General features: G+C 43.5%; 1 protein-coding gene across 1 annotated transcript in view; it reads right to left on the bottom strand.

Annotated features, from left to right (window-relative positions):
- The window catches only part of gpc3 (glypican 3), a gene marked incomplete at its 5' end in the record, with an annotated part of 109,264 nt that overhangs the window by 17,861 nt on the left and 66,132 nt on the right, over positions 1 to 25,271 (bottom strand). The window contains 3 exons of the mRNA XM_083980382.1: positions 10,636 to 10,747; positions 14,955 to 15,080; positions 15,554 to 15,696. Coding sequence (XP_083836508.1) covers positions 10,636 to 10,747; positions 14,955 to 15,080; positions 15,554 to 15,696 — 381 coding nt within the window. The remainder of the gene's footprint in view (positions 1 to 10,635; positions 10,748 to 14,954; positions 15,081 to 15,553; positions 15,697 to 25,271) is intronic.

Genomic DNA, 25,271 nt, shown 5'->3' with positions numbered 1-25,271 from the left:
TACAAATCTAATCTACACAATTTAAAGCTTCAGTTCCCAAACAGACTACTGCTCGCCATGTGCTCATAACAAAAGCAGAGGGTTTTTTAGTTTTTTTTTTTGCCGTCTCATGTTGATGCTTTCTGTAATTGCTGTGAGCTGAAGGCTTGAAATGCGTGTTGCCATCGCATTCTGGCATGGTGACGAAAGCTGCTGACCTGATTTCTTTAAGGGTTTCAGGCACGTACCGCGTTAAAGCCGCTCTGATCAAAATATTTGTATTAACAATAGCTCAAAGGACCATGTGTAATATGAGAGGTGTGTGTGATTATTAGCAGGGCCTTCGAGCGTCTTTGAGATCATTGTTTTGGTTTTCACCCCTTAAAGTTTCCTGTCACTGCTGTCATCAGTCTTATATTTAGCCACATTGCACAGCTTCAACGAGCTGGAGAGCATAGTGCAGCATTTAGCAGCTGAGGAGCCAGCTAAACTCCTCCAGAGCTGGTGGAAACCGAGCAGACATTAAAAGGACTTAAATTAATCACATCACCTGGCCAGAAACTCCAAAAGAAATTTACTGTAAAAAGCAAACTGTTAGCCAGTACAGGATGGATCATGGAAGACACCAATACGGCTATAACAAAGTCAGATAGGAGAAGAAACAAGTGCTTAGCGGTCAGACCAGACTAGCTAGCAGTCTAGCCAGGATTTTATCATTTATCATTAATATTATTAAAAAATTAGGTCAAAGTTGAACAACCAGGCAACTGCCATGGATGTTTCTAATGGACAGTGGGGGTTTGAACATCTTAACATCTTTTAGCTTCTTTCCCATCTGACTTCTTGTAGATACTAGGTTGTGTTTTAGCTATGGTGATACAGTGATGGCTTGACAACTGGAAAAATGTGAAAATAAGCTCAAAGTGGTTATAAATCAGATTTAAATTCAATAGTTATGAAGGAACGGGTTCTTCAATGAGAAAAAACTGTTTTTATACAGTAGTTTCAGGAAAAATGCAAAATAATGCGCATTCCAGAGATCTGACTAAAACATAAACTACTGCTTTCACACTGTGAATTCTCACTCTAATTGGCTTTATTTATCTCAGCGTAAAACAGAATCTGCAAAGAGCAGCAGATGGTAAATTTTTAAAGCCGAGCTGAGGCCGATGCCCAGGTCACCGTGTTAGAGAAAAATCAAACACACGACTTTTCAGCACGGACTACTTTTCTTGATATATGAAGGAAATGGACTTTCCTTACACCCTAATCCCCTCATGTACTCTGAGCTGCTGCATTTGTATCAAGTTTGCAGACAAGCTGGTTGGACGAGAGGGCCAAGAAAAGAGAGCGGGAATGAATGAGGGACACCACGGGGGGAGACAGCGAGGGAGACAGACAGAGGAACGACAGGAGGAGTGAGTCATGGAAAGCTCCTCAGCTCCCTGACAGGCGACACAGCCTGCCCAGCAGTCCCACCCTCTCTCCCCCGACTCATTACTCAACTTTTATTGAATAAGAAATGTAAAGAGGACGAGGACCTTTCCTCTCTCATTCTTCTCTCCGTGCCTCTCCCTCCCCCTCTCATCCTCCTCTATCTGTCCGCGGTTGAGTATGTCACGCAACGGGAGCCCAGCCTCAGACGGTTAATGCAGACAAGATTAATTTCCTGATGTTAATTCCAGTTGGAACAGAACACACAGAGGGGAAAAGTAGCCCTCCAGTCCTGCGTTAAACTGGGCGTGTGTTCACTCCACCTTTCTGACTAAGCCCATAAGGCTATTTCCAGATTTCTGTCATTTGGACTGAAGCTTGACTGGATGTTTTTTGGCAGCGGCTTTGTTCCTCTGGTAGATAATCTGTGGAAGTTAATGAAAAGCTAAAGACTGAAACCTTTTACAGCCGTCTACATACATATGAGATAGCAGCTTAAACAAATTGTTGCCAGTTCATCCTCTGGAAGAATACAACATTGTGTCTCCTCGGTTCGTTCAGACGTTCTCAGCTCAGATCCAGGCGGTTAACTCCTCCCAGTATTAAATATATCTGGTATGACAACAATTTTCAATCGTTTTTTGAGGCTAACCAAATAAAAATCTTGACTTATGTCTGTGAATGTGCCTGATTGTCTGCATGGGGTTTAATAGTTTAAAAAGTCCCATTCCTGCACAGGCCGCTGGTTGCTAAATCTGATTACGCCCCTCAGACAATCTCTTTTTGTCTGCTGCTCGTCTGTTTTACACGTTATCGCCGTGGTTCCCAGAGTCATGTGTTGAAAAAAAAAAAAAAAATCCATTTCCACATCAGCAGACTGTCACTGCATGTCCCATGATCACACCTAGTGGGAGCCGATGGACGCTCGGTTGGGAAACTGGATAACAGAGGGGTGGAGTGGCCTGTGCTTGCACAAGACTCTGCGGGCAGCGGAGCTACGACCAGCTCCTCTGCTGCTGCTGCTGCTGCTGGTTAGCTTCGCCTCTGTCTCACAGCGAGAGAGGCAGCGCTGTGAGGAAACAGCAAGGTGAGAGCAGGGAGGGAGAAGCAAAAGAAAAACACGAGAGACAGAGGGAAGAACTATACCACATACTGCACAGGTATGGCAGTCTGGTGAGATGTGAGGGAACGATACAGTCGGGGAGCGCCGCTGACACTCTGACAGGTCCAGAGCTGCTGTGCACCCCAGAGCGCCGCCGCCCCAAACAAAAGGCAGTGGAGAAACAGAGGAGGTCTCTGACCCTCACAGGGAGACCCTCTGATGACCTAGCAGAGACAGGAAACAGGAAGTGCGACCCCTGACCTCTTTTTTTTTTTTAGGGTGGGGGTGGGGGGGGGGGGGGGTCCTGTTACACAGCAGCACGTGACTGTGCTCAGTGACAACAAGCTCAGGATGTGTGGATCAGCTCAGAAGCTGCAGCAGGAAGACTCAGACGGCTGCTGCGTCTCCGCTCCAGGACGGATCGACGCAAAGCAGAGAGTCAGTCTCATACTCCATTCTCAACTCGTTCAAGTAACTGGTTGAACCTCAAAATCCCACGGAAAAACACCTCATTTCCTCATTTGGTAGAACTGCTTTTAGTTTCTCTGCAGCATCCACCTGGAATCATTTACAACTAATTAAAACTACAGACACTTGTGTCTCTGATAACAAACTCCTTTGTCTACGAATGGAACTGTTTTAATGGATGAAACTGTCTTCTGTGTTCTTTCCTCCTTTAACTTGTGCTGTGTTGATGTTGTCTTATTTTACTGTATCTGAATTGTACTCTCGACATCATTGAAAATGAGGGCTTGCTCTCAATGATTCTCGAGATTAAATAAAGGTGGAAAAAAAAAAAAAAAAGAAAATCGGCAAATGAATTTCACACCGTTGAGAGTGAAAACTCCCCTCAAGACGCACGACTTACAAGTGAGAACAATGTGTGCTGAGGTTCCTGGCCAGCGAGCCGGGTGCCTGCCTTGTGCAGCGGCGTTTTTATAAGCCGGCTGCGTGATAATTACACCCAGTGGGATGGTAGTGATGTGGGAGCAAAGGGGTGGTGTGGGTAGAGGTGACCCCGACTTGGGCCTCAGGGTTGGTGGTGGTGGTGGTGGTGGTGGTGGGGGGGGGGGGGGGGGGGGGGGGGGATGAGGAGGAGGGGACAGGGAGGTATGGAGGTATGGAGGTAAGGAGGAATGGGTGGCAGTGGTAGAAGGGATGGTTGGGCCTCATTAGCAGGCAGACTAATTGGGAGGAAAAGGGCCCTCACATGCTCTGTCTGACCTCCCAGCCAGCAGGGGAGAAAGCAGGGGTGGGAGAGGGGTGTGTGTGTGTGTGTGTGTGTGTGTGTGTGTGTGTGTGTGTGTGTGTGTGTGTGTGTGTGTGTGTGTGTGTGTGTGTGTGTGTGTGTGTGTGTGTGTGTGTGTGTGTGTGTGTGTGTGTGTGTGTGTGTGTGTAGGGGGGGAGGTGGCGGTGCTATCTGGAGCTAGATTCCTTAAGTTAAAGAACCATAACTCCTCATAACTCCTCCAATCCTGAAACGTACCATGAAGTCAGAAGCCTCCGGAAAACAAAAAGGATAACATGCATGTGTGTGTGTGTGTGTGTGTGTGTGTGTGTGTGTGTGTGTGTGTGTGTGGTGCCCTGGCCGGGACACCGAACCCTGCACCTCTGCAGAGGTTTACACCAGGTGTCACACTTCATCTAAATAACCCTCATGGCTTATCCCCGCTCACAAATATAGCAGCACAACAGCCTCTTTCCTGCTGCACTTCCAGAGCAGTTGTGCTTCACACACATAAAAACAAGGAGGCCAAGAGGACGAAAGCCCCGAGGGGGTATATTAAATAACGCTTCAAAAACCCCTCAGTAAATAACATCAAACAGAAGTCAGCCTCTTTGACTGGAGTGAGCATAATGGTTAGGTTAGCAAGTGTAAGTTTACAAAACAGCAGGCCTAGGCTGACACCCATGGTGTCTATTAGTCTGATTGTAAGCACACCCTGTAGGAAGAGGCCGCTGTGTGCTGTCCCCGTCATGACGCCAGTGCCATTTTTATTACAACACACATTGTGCTGTATTTATTCCGATATTTCACAGAGCATTTAGAGCGGTGGCTTATTTTATAGCCTCTTCTTTGCATGTATACTGTATCACTGCTGGCAATGTATCTGCTGCAGTCAGCCTCCTAACTATGTGTGTTTGAGATTAACTGCTGCAAGTGTGCACAGTAAAAAACTGTCCATGCTTAAGTGTGTGTGTGAGTTATATATTAAAGAGCATAGTCTGTGTAAGCTTGCACAAGGTGTTGTGCACACGCTGCCCAGGCTCCGGTGGCTCGGAGGAAGTGCGACTGCATGATGGAATTTGTGGCGCTCGGGATCTGGTTTATTTTCCACCTTGGATTCCTGTCCTACCTGCAGGATTTTCCCAGGTTCTGGCTTCAATTAGGCTGGGAAGCTAGGAGCAGAGGGAGGGAGGGGGGGGGATGGGGGGGTTAGGAGGGTGGGAGAAGGAGTGGGGGCGGCTGTAGAGTGGGGAAGGGCTACAGAGCTGGAGTCTGTCACACACAACTCAGCACATCTGGGGATATGGAAAGAAGGAGAGGCGATGAAGGTGGAGAGATGGAAGCAGGAGACAAAATGTTGGAAAAAGGTGCGAAAAGGCCGCAAGCTTCGCTGTGGAATACGAACATGTTTCAAAGACGGTGCAATTTTAAAAAGCTTAAGATTAAATAATTGTGTTTTGCCAAAAAAAGGAATTTGTAACAAATCTCCCACAAAGACGTCTCTGATTCCCAGGGTATTCTATGTATCTCTCCAAAGAGAATCATATAGCCAAGAAGAGGCTGTCAGAATAATCCCAGGGGGTCTGACCCTCCAAATGGCAACCTCATCTGACAAATGAGTGGGAAACACTCTGTAATCAAAGACCAATCACATAATTGGTCTATTTTGCCACTAGCTCAACCATCTCCTGTGAGATTAGTTGTTCAGAGGAGAAACTCGATACTCTGGGAAGTTAAACAGATGTTCAGGAAAACAAACTCATCTCTCCAGAACAAGAACACATCAGCAAAATAACATGTTCTAATTTAAGAGTGCAAAAAAACTCCACATACGTCTCTCCGCACGGGAACCCCGCTCGGCCGGGTTTGTTAACGCAGAGCCGAGGTACAGGGTGAAGTTCTCATTAAGGAAACAGCGAGCCGTGTCAGACTGGCATCACAAGCCGTGGTGGGGGGGGGGGGGGGGCAGCAGCACGTTGAAGTGCACCCGTCTTTATCAGCCTTAACATGCTGCATATACAAGGCCCAGCACACAGACAGGACCTCACACAGGAATTTGCTACATAGTGTAAGCATGCACGGGTAAAAACGTCCATGGCTCCTCACAGTCCTACTCTGTTTAAAGATTCCAAGTCAAGAAGCAATAACCGAAGCAGAGAGCCATTTCTCTTCATCCATTTATAGTGCACAGTTCACTTTAAACTTGGCCTCGGCTCAGCCATGACATCAGCCGCTTTAGGCGTGAGAAAACGTTGTTTTATAAGCTGAGGCGACTGGCTCTAAACTTTTTTTTCTTCTTTTCTTTCTTCCCCCCTCTTTTGGTGTTTAGTTTAGCCGCACAGAGGCACAAAGGCGAGGGCCTGTATCTGCTGATACTCTGATCAACACTGACAACGTGAGAAATGACACATTTCCGCCGCATAGTTGCATTTCACAGGGCCATCGTCACGGAGCACTTAGGAGGGGAGAAATGAAACATCAGGGGGATTAAAGTTGGAAGGAAGTGGATTCTTTGGAGGGGTCCCATGTTCCCCTCGCTGTTGGAGGAGAGCGTAGCCCCCTATATTTTATGACACGGTCTCACATACTGCGGCCTGGGAGCGATTCGCAGTTTGAAAGTGGGTCAGTGCGAGCTGGAAGGAACCGTTGATTGTGTTCACCGTTTCAGCCAAAAAAGGAGAACGAGGTGCGTTCACACGGAAAATGTGTGAGAAGGGGTCTTATAGGAGCGCGATGTGTGGGTGAATGAAGATCCATACGTTCCTCTGGACCTGCAGCTCACCGCACAGGATGCTCAAACACACACAGGGGACGTCATGAGGCTGAAACACATTTTGGTTTGTTAATCACCATGGCACCGTGCTGCTCCACCTTCAGGAACATTACACATACTGTCTCATTGTTGGCCTGTCCTCATCTACTCCGCGTAGAGACGGGGCAGATGAAAGTAATTATCTGCAAGTTGGGCCTTCTCTCTCATATCAGATGGTTAATTAGCCCATTTGCTTTCAGCCCTGTAACATCCAGAGACGCTGCTCTTTCAACTGGCGGGGAGGCGGAGACGTTGTAAAAACTGCTTTTAACTGAACAACATCACTTTCTCCAGAGGTTGTTTACAAGATGCCGGCTCAGAGCAGCACCATTATACACTGTGTATAGTCAATAAACGTTTAGCAGCATTATAAAGCAGGTTTAAGGATCTATCTCTGTGCTGCTATGTGACATCAGCCATCGCTGCTGGCAGATACGTTGTTTTGCTCGTGTTGTGGCTCTATCGGTTTTGGAATATCTTAGCAACTATTGGACGTGTTGTCATGAGACTTGGTTTAGACATTCACAGTCCCCCAAAGGCTGAAACCAAATGACTTGGCTCATTCCTCCACTTTTTATCTAGCCTCTCCAGCAAGTCAAATGTTTTATTTATGCTGTCAGATATCTTAATACAATCTGGATGAAGCCATAAAAAGATTTCAAAGATGAATCCTAACAACTGAGGTGATCCTCTCTTGCAACAAGGGCTGTGACAAGAGCTTCACTTTCATGGAGTTAAATGATAAATAAAAACGACTACTGGATGGATCGCCACTGAACTTTCTACAAACAGTCATGATGTCGTCAGGATGAACTGAAATGACTTCGGTCAAGTTTTATTTCTTCATCTGGAATAATCATGAGTTAAAAATGTCTCCTGCAAAGCTACTGACACTCCCACCAGCCTCAGCTGTACTGTGGGCTTAGTGCTAATTAGCACATTTTAGCATGTTCACACGCTGATAACACTGCAAACATAATATCTGCTGAATATCAGATGCAGATGTCTGCGTATAAATCAACACTGTCCCCGAGAACAGTGTAACAGAGACACTAGATTGGCTGCAGACTCTTTCACTCATTCGCCCTGTCCTCTGTTTAGCAGACACTCAGTAGTTATGGCTGCACTGAGCAGTTGAATAGAGATTTCAGACACTTACTTATCGTCAACACTTTGTGTCAATGCTGACAGCTGCAGAGCAGTTCAACTGTAATTTTCAGAGCCACAAACTGCGACGCATTACATGCTACCGACACTGCTCCTCTCATTCCATTGTGTAATTGTGTAGTTGAGGGAACTATGTAGTGGATAAATTTACACATCCAGAAATTGGACACTCAAATAAAATGGCAGACAGTAAATGTGGTGAACTGTAAAGTAAATAGGGAGTGATTCTGGGCACAGGCTAAGTCGTGTTCTTGAGCAGAAAACAGTTATATTTCTGCTTCAAACTTCAAACATACATACAAATAGTCCGACAGAATAATTATAACAACATAATGAAAACTGATACATACACACCATAAATTACGGCCTCAAATGTTGCAATAAAGTTGCACTCTGGCAACAAAAATATAATACTGTAACTTCACTAAGGGTGAATTTTATTGCAGAACTATTGTATTATATTGCATCATGTCATAAGGCGTTCCTGTTATTTTCTGCACCCCACTAGAGTGATGATTTGTAGTAAAAATATTAGTCTAATCTGATTTCTGTCCAAATAGAAAAAAAAAAGCACAGCCATGAGTCATAAACAGTTTTACTGCACATGAAATATGCAATCAAGCGCAGTCAGTCTTTTGTCAGAAGTTAATCCAGCCCATTGAAGTGGAGATCTAAAGGGAAGTTGGAGTTCAAGCAGAAATGTGCTCGACTCCTCTGTATGGTCATCAGATATGGGATTAAAAGCTCCCATGTGAATAGTCAATCTGCATAAATATGAGGCGTTCATGTAAACAGAATCTAAACCCCCCGAATGTCCACACATGGAGACCACGCCGTTGGTGCAGCAGGGGAGCCAATAGGAAGTGAGTATTAGATTTCTGAAGGCGTCTGATTTGACTGTGTCTATGTTTCTGTGGGATTGTTTGAATGTCTGCAGCAACAATGAGCTCTGTCACTTCACCAAACTGTGTTTTCTTGCAAAATCTCATCAAAAGCCCATCAGCAAACCAACCCACATGGCAAACAGTCTGCAGCTCTGTTCACCATCACATGGCTCCAAATGTTTGTTCCTGTCAAAGCAGGAAGTTTTGGAGGGCTTATTACTTTATAATGTGTGTGTATGTGTGTGTGTGTGTACATGTTAAAGATTAGATTAGATTAGATTAGATTTATTACCACCTTTTGTTTTTGACTGAACATTGTACTGTAGCTGCGACTCTAAGGTTTTTTTTTTTTTTTTTAAATAAAAGAGCAGTTTAAGACTCTTTTGTGTATTTGCATTTTGGCTTCTTTTATGGCTCAGTATAGTTGAAGTGTTTTATTTGATGTGTTACTGAAACTCTGTGCTATGTGATTCTTTTTTATATATATATTTTTCCATCCTGACTGATCTTGGCTCTGTAAAACTCTTTGTGACTCATGTCTGTGAAAAGTGCTGTATGAATAAACTTATTTACGTACTAACTTTTGTAGTTTTGGTCAACAAGGCCACTAATAGTCAGACAATAATGTGGATTTTAAGCAACCCCCCAGGTAAGACTAATTTATATGGAAGAAAAGGTTAAAAGCAAACGGAAAATGATTATTGATCCATTATGTATTAAAGGATTTTCGTGTGGGTAAAGGGATTTTTACTGCAAAACACAGACAGGATGCCAAAAGCTATAAAAATGTGACCCACATTTTTATTACCTGGAATTATCTAATAATGTCTGGGGGGGGGGGGGTGTAGGAGACAGGGAGTAAAAAAAAAAATCTAGCAAATCTGCTCCTCTTGCTTACAGCAGGAGTCGTGCATGCGGTAATACAGCACAAAAGTATTTGGGAAAATTAGAGCGACTCAACCCACAACCCAGTGTGTTTTTTTCTGGAGGGTCTCTGGTTGTCGGGGGGTGGGGGGACTGGAGGTAGGGGCACAGTTGCTCTTTAGATCTCCCAGGTTGTTTAAACAGGAGAGAAGGTTTGTAATCCACAGAGACAGGCCTGCAGCACTTAGAAGCTCCTGCACAAAGACAAACTCACACAAACACACTTCACAGCGAGAAGACAGTGTGTGTGTGTGTGCGTGCGTGCATGTGTGTGTGTGTGTGCGTGTGTGTGCGGTGTAGGTGGGCAATCCAGTGTGTTGACAGCCAGCAAGTGCAACCACCAGGAACCAGGAAATACAGAGAGATCTGTGGGCTGATACATCCACTGACTTTGAGCCTACGTACAACCATCTCTGTACTCAGTCAGCCAGCCCACTTTAAAAGGTGGTTTCCATGGTGATAGCAGCAGCAAAAAAGAAAAAAAAAAGGGGGGGGGGGGGACTTTGGCCTTGGTGACGGCTGGGACTGCAATGGAGGACATAATTCTTATACATCACAACAGCCCCTATCACCCTCAGAAAATGTGTCCTTGTCTGGACGCAGCATCAGTGCGTTTGTGTGCAATTTCTGTTGTTTGTGTCTTGAGGCCGTGCAGATGAGACTCAAACATAAAGTCTGTTCATAACACATTCAAAGAATTTTGTTGTGCTACAAAATAGCTAAGGTTTTAACCTTGAACACAGGTGTCTAGTGGATTTTTTCTCCGGCACGAGAGAGAAAAGGTGCGTTACAGTACAAAGCTTCCTCGTTTCACATCTTCACTTGTCTTGTGTTGACCCCCGCACCCTCCCCCCACCCTCCCTCCTCCGGAGCTGCAGAGTGAGACCTCCAACAACCTGGAAATCAATGTGAACCTGTGAACCAGGAGGGAGAACTAACAGGCAGGTGAAGCCGTACATCCCCAGAGAGGAGGGGTCATCGTATGTGCACAGATGAACTGTTTAAACCTACAGCACACACCATAAAAGACACAGTTAAATACAGAGGTAAAACAAGTACACACACACACACATACACACACATATGAGAAACACACTCAGCTCACCTGGTTGATGTGTTTGAGTTTGTCTATGATCTGGCTGATTATTGGCTCAGGGGGCTTGTTGCTCTTGGACTCAGAGCTGGGGTGCAGTCGCTTCAGGCCTGGTCCAGGAAACCTGAAAAAAAAAAACAGACAAACACTGGATCAGTTCTTTAGTTGTTGGATCTGAGAGTTTCACTGACTCAAAAAGCCCCAGTGAACGCATCATGAGCAGAAGACATCATGAACTGACCACCGCTCCTTGGCCCCAGACAAGGCGTTTATCACCATCTAGTGTTGATACGATGAATGACAGCACTTCCTGGTTTTCAGTTTAAGGGCCGTTCTGCAGAGCTGGAAAGTTCATTAGTAATTCAACCCTAACCAGAGGACTTACTTCTCCCTCACTGGAGACGTAAGGTCTATAAAGTTAAATAGGGATTAACATTTTTTTTTACATTTGATGTTTAAAGATAGTTTAATGTTTTAATAAAAGTTATGGAGACTGCAGACTTCTCTTGTGCAGAATGAAAGTATTTTTGGACTATGTTCAGACTGTGGAAGTGTTACCTTAATCAAGACCATTAAGAACTTTTAACGTCGCAGGAATAATATATAAAACATAACTCACAGACATGTGTTTTAGATCGACACAGAGAAGCGGTTACATGTTAGTATAAAATGTTTTACAAGGATGAGTTTTACCAGGAGGAGACAACATCTTCAAAGGAGTTCAGCTATTATGCATAAGTCTGGCTGGGGATTAATTTCATGCACATTAAACCGGGTGATTAGTGGCTTTTTAATCATATCTGGTGTTAATGAGAGGACATTAGCAGAGATGTACTTTGGTCCTGCTTTAGCACTGCGGGTATATTTAGGTAGGAGCAGCCTCAGGCAGGTGCTTACATGTCTGCGTGTAACTGAGGAAACGCAGCTCTGTTGACACCTGTGTATGTTGTCATGAGGAGGAGCTGCGGAGTCGTCGTCTTTCATGTCGAAACTTTCCTGCAGGTGTTTCTTTACTTCTGGCACTGGTGGTGATTAACCCCTTCCCCACCGCTGCAGCCCTGAGGAGACTAAGTGCTTCTGCACGCACGAGGCTAAAGTGTGTTTGGATTAAGAGTGGCCGGGGAACTGACGATATATATCTTCCCCAGACATCTCACTGATATGAGCAGTGGTGAGGGCAAAGGTCACACTGTAGCGTAAATGTCATCTGCTATATTGCAGCAAAGGTTGGGCAGATGAAGGACAAACGGGCCGCAGTGGGGAGAAATGATTCTGAGAGAAAAGGTTAGTAAGAGAGAAAAGGGCCTTGAAAAAAATACCTGTTGGTGTTGCTCCATGTGTGTGTGTGATGAGGTCATTCTCTATTCTCATGTCTATGACACAGCCCTGAGCACCCACCCACACACACCTGACACACGTGCACCCACACACACCTTTTAGCCGCCGCCTCCATTCATCAGTCGTTCATTCTCCCCCAAGTCTGACTTTTCATTAAACTCAAATTACATTTCCCCTGTTATTTATTCTTCCTATTAGCCATGATCTCACCCCCCTCTCCGCTGCTAATTATCACATTAATAATGGAAAGAGATGTGTGATCTATTAAAGAGAGGAACAGAGGAAATATGGGTCGAGGAAGGAGGATTAGGGGAGAGAGATTTGGAGTGTGGATAAGGAGCTGAGGCAGGTTTCGCGTTTCATGTGATAGAGGCCGGATAATTTTCAACCGAGACATAATTCAGCATGTATATCACCATTAAACAGTTTTTTTTCTCTGCAGACGTCTCACTTGTCAGCTCTCAATCCACTGCGCCATCGTTTTGCCGTCACTGTTTGCTGATCAGGTCAGTTACCTCCACTGATAACCTAATCTAATCTAACACCAATTATTACGCCATTAGGTTCAGGCTGAATGAGAGGATAAACAGCGGAGGGGGGGAGAGAGGCAGAGTCCAGGTGTTGAAAGAATACATAATGGGATGTGAGTCTTTTCACACCACCTGATGGGTCACAGCTCCACACACAGGGTCACAGGGGGAGTATGCGGTGAGTAAACACTGTGGCGGTTACTGTTCATATATCCTCTGGCTAACTGAGTGTCATGTAAAGTGCAACACACAGAAAATCTAATTTAGATAATATTGTGAAAAGGTTTGTTAGGGACTGTCTGAGAATTATTTGTAACACATGAACAAGTCAAAACTAAATTAAATTAGCATAGCTTATCTAATTGTTTACATCAAATTAAACATACATATTTAAAGGAACTGGGATGTTTAATTTTAATTCTGTATAACCAAGTAAAACCCTAAAATGTACTGTTATCTAGATTATATCAAACCGTTACTTCAAAGCACTTCTTTAATCATCGAGATCACTTAAAGTGCATTTTAATTACCAAATACAAATGAATACAGTTATTTACTCATTCACCCACATACGTCACATTCACTGGAGGCAGTTTGGAGTTGAGTGTCCTGCTCAAGGACACTTTGACAGGGGGAGGCCGGGATCCAACCACCGACCTTCTGATCAGCCGATGACCTGCTCCACCTCCCGAGGCACAGCCACAGCCGACTGAGTGTGACTGCTCAGGTTGCATATAAATACTTTTCTGACGTGACAGCACAACACATACAACCATTTAGTATTTTCTGGTAGAACTTTAGTCTCTATGATGGAAGTGTTCATCTTTTAATGGCTCATTGAACACCCTTTCAGCACATTTACATTTATCTTGATCAAAAATACTTAAAAAATAATAATAAGTAAATAAAATTCTTCATATAAAAAAGTTCTCCTTTGTAAATGGAAATATGTTTTTAGTGTTATTATCTATGTTATTAATTTGTGTAATTTTCCAGATAAATAAAAATAAAAGGCCGCTCCCTGCTTTCCCCTAAAATAAGACTTTCCTCTCTTCAGGTGAAAGAAGAATAACTGAATCCTCCCTCCTCTCTCTATTAAATGTTTGTACAGCTCCTAAATGAAACGTTCACAGTTGACACAGGATCTAATCTTTTATCAGTTATCACACGCACACTAGTTTACACTGTCATTAAATCCAAAAGGAGGAATGGAGATGTTACGTTCTGAGCCGACACGGCGGCACATCTATTATCACAGTTATCAGTGTAAGGCTCTTTGATGTGGTGAAAAGTGTTGTTCCTCTGATCTTGGCTCCAGGTGGGATGGTAAATACGTCTGATAAAAAAAAAAAAAAAAAGCACCACATTTAGCTCCAAAGATCACTCCTCGAGTATCGGAGACATTCAGTACCCAACCCCCCCGGCGCTTATCCCCTGCAACCACCAAATCTAATTTTATCTGCATGAGACAATATGAGAATGAATGCCACGTTTGGCTGGAGAAGGTCCTATCTGGGGGGATAATGGAAGATGATCCAGAACAAATCTCCGGGGTGAAAATGTACCCGGAGTGAATTTGCAGGCATATGCCCTCACAGATGACATGGAGAATTGTTTGCCGCGAGACATTGTAATCTCTCCATCATTTCATCTCCCTCTGCTGCCTCCCTCCACCTTCCTATCACAGTTTGGTCCAGCTTGTAATCATCCCCCCAGGACAGCTCTGCCCCCTTTTGCCAACCTGATGTCTCCTTCTCAGATCCAGGCTCCTTTCCATCTACGTGACGGACGCACTCGGCGGCTTAAATAAAGCGCTGAATTTATTCACCGTCTTCCTCGGAAACAAGAGGGTGACGCATTAACCTGCAGCACTCTCGTCTGGAATTTGTGCCCCTGCATTGATTAAAGTCTACACACAATTTACTGGGCTAAAAAAGGAAAATGGATGATATCTGTAACTTATCTTAGCCAAATTGAAATTGGGGCCGGCTGACGGTGCAGGCTGGGGAAGCAAGAAGTTATGATGTGTACAGCCAAAGGACAGGGGTGAAGTGAAATATTGTGAAAACCAAATGAGGTTCTGCAGGGTGCACAGGAGACGCTGGATGAAGGAGGGGAGAACGATCGAAACTGCAATTAACTAAGCGAGAAGAAGGTGACAGCACGCCTGACATTAATAACATCCCATAGAGCCAAAGTCAAGATTTACACTCACACTCGGTGGGAGAGGGGCGCTCTCATGTGAAGCTCATCAGCTCTAGGCAAACTTACCCTTCAACTCACCTACACTCTCCGAGACGTGCTGCTGGAGCGCTGGGAATTCAGGAATCAGGGCAGGCTGTTTGTAGAACCGATCATTTAGAAAGCCAATAAACCTGAGCAGACGCTGTCTGCAGGCTGCAGGGTGTGCTAGAGGGTGGATTTGTCAGCTGTGAATTCAGGCAAATTGAAACACAGATTTACCTGTCTGTCATCTCCTGCCCGTTCCAGCAGAGGGAGTGGTTCGCCGGAGCGGGCTCACGGCTGCACAGTGCCTCCCCGAGACCGCTGTAGAAGGAGCTGAAGCCCCTCAGGTTGGAAATGAACTCCCTGGAGAGGACAAAGAGAAAGGAAAAATCGTTCGACAGAGCGAGAAAGAACTTGACTCACATTCGTCAGCGGGGACGAGAGCTGAATTTGTGGCACAGAAGAAGAAGGAAAAGAAGCAAATTGAGACAGACGAATAAGAGGAGGCAAATTTAGCAACAGTGCAAAGTCAGTGCGGTTCCCCAGAGAGGCAGAGAGTTAGAATAAGCAGTGTCTCTGTTTCTAATTGACATTAATCTGGTCATTGTGCAGCCGAGGCCAGCGGCCCCTCTGGGCACCATTACACTGTTCATTTAAGCCTGTTACTACATCAGGGGTGTTAAAAACACTCGAGTGGAGAAAGAGTTTCACCAGGAAACCAGATGAAACCTGCCCACTGTGTCGGCGACTTTATAACTGACACCGCAGACCCGAGTGTGAGCTGCTTCATCAGCGGGAAGCGTCTCAGAGCGGATTGCCGCGGCTGATTTCCTCACCTGCGGAGACCAGCCAGAGTCTCGTCAGAGTCGGGGGATGGGGGCTGCGCGTTGCGGGCCGCAGAGGCAGCGGGAGGCTGGGGGGGAGGAGATCCCACCGAACGAGCGGCCCGCTGAGGAGTGTGTCCACACGTCCCGCTCACCTGCAAAGTACAGAGGGGAGAGGAGAAAAAATGAGAATCCAGAAGCGAGCGAGTCAATTCACTTCCCCAAACCTCTTCACCCCACTTATGTTCCACCACTGCCCCCGCTTCCCGGCCCCCGAGCCTGTTTACTCAAACTCTTAATAGCAGTGACAGTGCAGACGGTGAGGACCTGTCAGCAGCCACACTGCCGGCCTTCCTCAGCTGAGCCCCTCTGCAAATTGTCATCTGTTTGCGTTTGTTTATTTTTGGGAGGGATGAAAGCGAGGGGATTTGCATAGCAAACAACTCATTCTATCCTCTGCCAGCCATTTCCGCCTTGTTCGAATTTGTAATCATAACACTCCAAAACCACGAGCGTGAAAATAAGGCCTCTTGCCTCCTCTCTCCCCATATAAATGCCATTGTGTTTCCACACGGGACGACATAACAATAATAAATAAGAAGTCCCTCTCTGTCTCTCAGAGATAATGGACCTGGCACATTCTTTTCAGGTGCAATAAAAATGCAAATGGCTGCTAATGTTTAGCTTGTGGTTTAATGATTTGCCGGTGGTTTAATTTCCCTGGAGGATACTGGCCCAGGCTTAATTCTGCCATGTAATGTTAACAGCTAATTGTGCCCAGCTCCCCTTTAAGTGAATAGGCTGGCACCACTGCTGCTGAATACTGATGGGACCTGATAGAGCAGCACTGGACATCTTTATCTGGTGGTAACTGAGGCCGCAGGCACACACACACACACACACACACACACACACACACACATACAGAGACACACACACACACAGTATTTCTTGCGAAACAAAAATGAATCATTTCATGTTATTATTAATTTGAACATAATGTACCTAAGCCCATTAACATGATAAACATGCGCTCAAACATAATAAAATCACAGCAAACACACACACACACACACACACACACACACACACACACACACACACACACACACACACACACACACACACACACACACACACACAGACGTACACGCACACTTATTTCATGCAGTGCTGACACACAGAAATGCTGATCAGCTGTTAGAACAGAATCATCAGGGTTAATCAATACAGCCTTTTCATCCAAGGATACACAAACAGCAAAAGCCACAACACAGGCACCTTAGTTTTCTAACACACACACACACTTACATGCACGCACACACGCATGCACGCACACACAACACACACACAAAATCCAGTCACAGATGGCTGAGTTTTCCTGCACCAGGCATTCACTAATACCCAACATCCCTGAGTAGCCATCTCCACTAATACTCCTCTCCTGTGCACTTGGGGGAAACACACAGACAGACAGACGCACACACACACACACATACACACTCAGTCCTCAGCTCATTGTCTCCGCCACCCCATTGTCTCCCTTCACATCTTCCTCTTGTGTAATTCTCTGGTTCTCCTGCGCCTGCAGCGAGTGCCGGTGCTCCCACAGGCCATGATTAATGTGATTGGAGCTGCGTTCCTCTTTTTGTTTGTGCGTTCCCGGGAAGCCGTAGGGGAGTTGTGGCACAAGGGAGAGACTGATTCAGCGCGCAGCCTCCCCTCCGCACACCCCCCACGGACGATTGTTTCTGGATTCTTCAAGGAAGGGGCTCATTAGTGGGGTATTAATATCACCCAGGGCTGGACTAACACAACCAACAGGAGAGTGTGCAGATAAAGCCTGCCTCAGCGTGAGAGCTCGGGAAATATCTGCACACTTTTATCTGCACTGAGCAGCCCTGCCTCACTCACAGAGAGGGCTGCTGACAGCCGGTAATACGACACACACACTTACACTCACATAAACCTTATGGGCCGCGCGTCCGTGCTCTGGCACACCTGCATCTCGGGTTGCAGGTGGATCTCTGCTTGTGTCAAGATAAATTCCCAGGAAATCAATGGCGCTGCATGCGGATCCCCGACGCGCTGGGTGTGTATTCAGTCTTTACGTTCGTCTGGATCTCGATGAGTTATTAATAAGTCAACGGTTTCAGGAGGGAAGATGATACTATCAGTGTTGTGGAGGTGGCAGGGCGCCATGCACAGCTGTAACAACATATTGGAGAGTATTTGGTGAGTAATGTTTGTGCTCCAGAGGAGTCCAGGCTCAGGGGAGAGACTGAGTCAGCACTCAGCCCTCCTCCTCCTCCTCCTCCTCCTCCTCCTCCTCCTCCTCCTCTCTGCACTGTTGTCCCCATCACGAAGACTTGTGGGGAAATGCACACATTATAGGCATCCAATTTCCAGTAAAGAGAAAACTCTCTGTGTCAAACAGAAGGTACTATAACAGCAGACAGGTTGGGTTGGGTGTCTGGGTTAGAGATGACAACTCTGGCATCAACAAACTTTTGTCTGATGTAAATTGTTTTAAAATGTTTTTTTTTAATTGTTGTTTTATAGCAGACTTTTGATCTGAATCTAAATCATAGCGCTTTTATTTACTCTGATGCTCCCAATTAGCTCAAGTATCCATGAACAGATTGAACTGGATGTCATTTTACTTAGTTAGGATTTAAATGTCATTTAACACCATAACCATGGACACATCTTCTCTTAAAACTGGATGACCCATTACTTTAAGATGACTACACTGTTCATCCAACTTCTAGTTTTACAGTATAATCTAGTTTTTTAACAAACGTGTCCTCATGTGTTAACTGCTCATGACATCAGGCTTTTTTAAACATTCATCTATAACTCTAAGCTAATATTTCAGCTCCATTAGTTTCAGATAAGCTCTGTGATAAGACCGGTGACCTGTCTAGGATGTACTACATCCTCATCCTCTGTCAGCTGGGATGGGCTTCAGCCCCGCCATGACCCTGCATGGATAAGTGGTTCAGCAAATGGATGGATGAATGGATAGTTTCAGCCATTAATTCAATACTTTAAAGTAAATAATTGCAGTTGTGCATCCATTATTTCAAACCCCAATGTGAGGACGTATGCACATTTCAGTGCAGAGAACTGTTATCTTACATTGATCAGAGCTGTTCAAAACATAAAACACGAGTCGTACATGGAATAAAGAGTCATGCAAGGTTCAGTTTCTTTCAGTCTAATCTTTAAATCTCACTAATTAGTTCAGCTCAGTAGCCGACACTTATGCAGTGAATCCACCAGTGGAGATATCTCTGCTTCATATTAATGATATATGATAACAAATCCCAAATATTGTCGAAATAACATAATTCATTATTTATTATAATAGCTATCCATATTTTAGCACAACGTAGCATTACGGAAATTGCCCTACATGGTAAAACCTAAAATTGTGAATGTTCAAACATAAAGAGGAGTAAACACTGACTGTGATTGGGGATGTTAATCTCACTAAAATAGATGATGTGCAGATCAGTCCTAATTTAAAATGAGACTTTAGTTGTTTGTGCATCAAGGTTGAGGAAATGCTTGTAAGAAAATGGATTTCACACTTCTCACTCACAGTTCTGCAGTTCCTGAAGCATTCAGAGCTGTGAAAAGCTATTACTGTGTGATGTCTCCTTGATTTTATAGACACATGTCTGATGCAGATGAAACAGGGGAATCTGAGTCTGAATTAGGAACATGATGTTTTCTTCAGAGTAAGACAGAAAACAGGTCGAAGCAGTGAGACAGATCCCCTAAAAAGGTGCAGTGAGGGCTAACACCCAGTATTAGGAGCAAACTGAACATGTTGTCTGTGTAACTACTGAAAGAATAATTCAGTTATCTTCAGCTAAACAAACAAAAGCCTAATTTTTCATCGTTATGTCAACAGTTCTATTTCAAATGCAATAAAACTGCAATTTCCGTGGCCATGCGAACTACTTACTTTGCCTTTAAGGACCTTTAAACACCACATTTTATCTTCTACAATCCAAATTGAATGTATGACGTGATAAATAATAACTTAGATGATGCGTTGGAGCATTTATAAACATGATTTATAGCATATTTAAAAGCTCAAGTGGCTTTTACATCTTGAAAACGGATTCAGCTTCCTGTGTCTACAGCGGCCTACATGTTTGAATGGATTAATAAGTAATAAAAATGCAGCAGCAGAGACTTAATTAACGCTCGTTTCCTCAGTGAAGCAACAGTTTGGATGAGACTTGATCTGCTCGAGCTATTTTTGTGCACAAAGGGGAAGACAACAAAAAAGCGAGTGGATGAAAAGTGTGCTGCTGACAAAAAATGTTAGAGGCCCACAAAGAGATATATGATATCAGACTTATAACTAAGCATCAAACTGTGTGGAGAGTGTAACAACACACAGCTCCGCTCCTCTGCAGTGTATTGTCTCTAATCTTGGTCAGATCCATCATATTTCTGTCTCAACCTACTTCTCCTCTTCATTTTCAGCCGAGGGGTCGCAGGGTGATGTATGTCCACTCAACACTCTCCGCACCGTCCTCCTTCCCCTTGGGCTCGCTCTTCACACTCTCCATCCTTCTTTCTTCCCCTCTCTTTGTCGCTCTTTCTCCCCTCTCTTTCTCCTCAGTGACTGGTAAAAATAGAGCTTCATAAATCATGCATCTTCTCTCGCAGCAGCACGTAAGAACGAGAGGAAAAGAAATAAATGGCGGGGATGAAAGAGAGAGGAGGAGGATGTTGAGGATGAGGTGTGGAGACGGAGGTGGATGACATCAAACTCCAGGCGTGGGGTGGGGGGGCCGACAGGGGAATAGATTGGAGCTGCGGGGCTCTCGGCTGCCCTCTTCGCTCTCCGAACACTGGGATGGAGGAAATGAATGTTAACGTGCTGGGGAGTGGGGAGCGGGGGCCGGCACACGATGAGTGGTCATCTCCTCAGGAGAGAGAGAGTTACATGTTTCAGAGCAGACGTCTCCCTCGCACCTCGAGGGCTCCTCTGCTCAGATAGAGTTGATCTGTCTGTCACCTTCAGTAACAGGGGTCTGTGCTCCCAGTGGAGGAGGGAGGGTGGGGGGTGAGGTGAGAGACCCCAGCCACAGCTGCAGCTGTTTCAACCACTGGAAAACCACAAAACAAGACATAGTACTCTGTCTGCAGAGCCACTGTGTAGCTGTACAAAATGTTGACGTATCACTACAGGACTTCCTCCTCACAGCCAGATGTGCTGATGTCAAGCTTGGAGTTCAAGGTGGAGGAGTGAATGATATATTCTTTACATCGATGCTTTACATCTGCCAAAACCTACAATTTTCCCATTCACAGCACTTTACTGTTACTAAATTAGAATGAGGTCAGGTGGATGGAGGAATGAAAACTTGTGTTAAAGTGTTAATTTTTGAACGATATATTTCTAAGTTGTTCTGTGTAGGTTTCTGACTTTTGCCCCGCTGTGAGGATTGAAACACATCCTGTCACAGACAGGTACACCTGAGATAACCTCCCACCCCAACACAAACTCAAAGACACACACCACTGGTCTAACCTGAGGCACCGTGGCACATCTCCTATCTGAGTCCCTGGATCCACTGAGCGCACACTGAACCACTCAGGAGTCACCTGTCACGGCTTCATATCTGGTTGTCGTTAGCGATCTAGTCTGTGTAATTCATTAGCTGAACCACACACAGAATTATTGTGAGTAATTACCAAATTATGTTTCATCTCGCTCCCTCCGTCCATTGATGCCTACCTCCTTTCTCTTGCTGATCCACATGTGCATGCTTTTCATTCCCTCCCACACAACCTCTCTCTCTCTCTCTCTCTCTCTCTCTCTCTCTCTCTCTCTCTCTCTCTCTCTCTCTCTCTCTCTCTCTCTCTCTCTCTCTCTCTCTCTCTCTCTCTCTCTCTTTTTAGGGAGTGGGCTGAGTGGCATCTATTCATCAATATCATTAAATATATAAATCCCCAGTAGAGATGCCTGGTCAACAGAGCCAAGCAGTGAATGATTAACATTAAATCCAGAGGAGGAGGTTTGGGCGACAGACAGAGAGAACACTATGTGACCATGGCTTTAATCCACGGTAAAACTGTGTCAGTCTGAATGGGCCCTGAGATCATTTACAATGGGATACATACGTATATCCTACATATAGTATATATGTGGTGGTGTGTGTGAGTCTAAACAAAACTCTGGTTTAAAATCTGACGATCACAAAAATCTGTATAATTGTGATTTTAATGACACGATGATGTACATTTGGTGCAGTTCATAACTCTTTATAGTTTATAAACTGCAGAGGACACATAAATAAATAAGTTGCTTTCCTTCTTATGGTACTGCCTTAACATGTAACAATCATGTAAATGACCAAAGATAAACTATATTATACTATATATGTATATATGTATATATGTATATATATATATATATATATATATATATATTAGGGTTGCACGGTATACCGGTACTAGATTGGTACCGGGGTACTAACGCATTTAAAACGGTACCATACTGCGCTTAGATGGGACCGGTACTTTCATTCTGCGCCGCCAGCAGCGGTGACGTCGCCGCGTGAAGTCGCCGCATTGTAATTTGAGCCGCGAGGAGCGAGAGAGCGAGTCACAAACGAAGCAAGGTGCTTTTTATCATTACCGTTACAGCGCCACCTGTCCATGTGCCTGTGTTTGTGTGTGTGTCTGTGTGTGTGCGCCGCGCGCGCGAGAGAGACGGCCGCCACAGCCTCGTTAATAAGTTTTGTTTTTACCGCGGATCACCACTGGCTGCATGCTCTCTCTGTCTATCTCTCTCTCTCTCTCTGTCTCTCTCTCTCTGTGTCTCTCTCTCTCTCTCTCTCTGAGTGAGTGAGCACGGCGAAGCAGCGCTACGCAGAGATGAATTAACGGAACGATATTGCGTTGATGGGGGTGGGGGGAACAGAATCAATTTGGTCTACATATGGGAAACAATAGGTGTGTGTTTGAGTAACATGAACATTTGTGTTTCATTCTATAAACTACTGATAACAATTTCTCCCAAAAATTACAACTGGTCAAAATAACAAAAAAAGATGCAGTGTTTTCAGACCTCAAATAATGCAAAGAAAACAAGTTGATGTTCATTTTTAAACAGACATTTCTTAATTTAGGAAGAATTCAGATTAATATAGATGGAATGTTAATCCTGCAGCAGCAGCAGTAACTGTTTACTGATTTCCTGTTTTATGGTCCAAATTTTTTCTATTAAAATAAAGCCAATAATGACATTTTTTGTGTTCTCTTTTTATGTGGAAAAGTACCGAAAAGTATCGAAAAGTATCGAAAAACATGTTGGTACCGATACCGGTACCAAAATGTTGGTATCGTGACAACACTATATATATATATATATATATAAACCTCCGCTTCGCGTCGGGCCGAACAACGCCCCTTAGCCGTGGTATAATGAGCATATACCACGGCCTGTCGTGATATATTGCTTAAATATATATATATATATATATATATATATATATATATTATGGCATGCCGTTCAGGAAATTAATATTTGAATATATTGAATGAACCTTGAATATATATATATATATAAAACTCTGAATATATTGAACGAAACTCTGAATATATAGAGTGAAACTCTGAATATATGGAATGAACCTTTGAATATATTGAACGAAACTCTGAATATATTGAATGAACCTTGAATATATATATATAAAACTCTGAATATATTGAACGAAACTCTGAATATATTGAGTGAAACTCTGAATATATGGAATGAACCTTTGAATATATTGAACGAAACTCTGAATATATTGAATGAACCTTGAATATATATATATATAAAACTCTGAATATATTGAACGAAACTCTGAATATATTGAGTGAAACTCTGAATATATGGAATGAACCTTTGAATATATTGAACGAAACTCTGAATATATTGAATGAACCTTGAATATATATATATAAAACTCTGAATATATTGAACGAAACTCTGAATATATTGAGTGAAACTCTGAATATATGGAATGAACCTTTGAATATATTGAACGAAACTCTGAATATATTGAGTGAACCTTGAATATATATATATATGAAACTCTGAATATATTGAATGAACCTTGTATATATATATATATATATAAAACTCTGAATATATTGAATGAACCTTGAGTATATATATATGAAACTCTGAATATATTGAATGAACCTTGAGTATATATATATATATAAAACTCTGAATATATTGAATGAAACTCTGAATATATTGAGTGAAACTCTGAATATATTGATTGAACCTTGAATATATGGAATGAAACTTGACTGACGTCATCAAGGCACTTGTGATCTTGTTTGTTAAAGTGTAAGATGTGTAGGCTACGGTATGCTGCTGCAATAAGTGAGTGACAGTAGCCAGCTCGGAATCTCGTAGCAGCGCCTTGAGGCTCCCGTTGCGGGCGATGGTCGGGTCTTGGCGTTTTTACTCGGACTAATTCCTTTTTTTTTGCAGTCCTGACAACTGTTGCTGCTGCTGCTGTTGCTGCTGCTGCTGTCAGGGCCTGCACAGTTGAGCCCGAGAGGGACGTTATTTACGAGAGGAGGGGCCGTCACCACACCACGTTGTCACATTATACGAGTAGCAGATACGAGTCCAGCTCTGATTCTGAATATTTTGAATACAAACTGAGCAGCGGAGAAAAGTAAATAGGTAAATAGTCGGGGTGAGGCGCTGGAACGTCGGGACTGCCACCCGCTGCAGGTGTTGTGTCGAAAAGAGGCTGCCTGCCGAAAAACAACTGCCCCCACAGGCAGTCTCTTTTCGGCACAACACCGGCTGTGGCCGAGCAGAGCTGGAGCCGAGTGGGGTGAAGCTGCAGTACCAGAGGCTGCAGTTTTCCCCGGTGCATCAACTAGACTGTGTGTCCTTTCTCTCACTGCTACCTAGACACACAAATAGCCTATGGTGAAATCTTTGCTTTAGCAATTTCACAAATAAAATAAAACTTTCAATTCAATAGTGGGTGTCAATATATTCAGAGTTCATTCAATATATTCAGAGTTTCACTCAATATATTCGGAGTTTCACTCAATATATTCAGAGTTTTATATATTCAAGGTTCATTCAATATATTCAGAGTTTTATATATATATATTCAAGGTTCATTCAATATATTCAGAGTTTTATATATATATATATATTCAAGGTTCATTCAATATATTCAGAATTGTATATATATATATTCAAGGTTCATTCAATATATTCAGAGTTTTATATATATATACTCAAGGTTCATTCAATATATTCAGAGTTTTATATATATATATATTCAAGGTTCATTCAATATATTCAGAGTTTCATATATATATACTCAAGGTTCATTCAATATATTCAGAGTTTTATATATATATATATATATATATATATATATATATATATATATATATATATACAAGGTTCATTCAATATATTCAGAGTTTCATATATATATTCAAGGTTCATTCAATATTTTCAGAGTTTCATATATATATATATTCAAGGTTCATTCAATATATTCAGAGTTTCGTTCAATATATTCAAAGGTTCATTCCATATATTCAGAGTTTTATATATATATATATATTCAAGGTTCATTCAATATATTCAGAGTTTTATAGTATATATATACAAGGTTCATTCAATATATTCAGAGTTTCATATATATATATATTCAAGGTT

Source organism: Trachurus trachurus, assembly GCF_905171665.1.
Source record: "Trachurus trachurus genome assembly, chromosome: 10".
NCBI classification, from domain to species: domain Eukaryota; kingdom Metazoa; phylum Chordata; class Actinopteri; order Carangiformes; family Carangidae; genus Trachurus; species Trachurus trachurus.
This window is presented reverse-complemented; position numbering and strand designations above follow the sequence as displayed.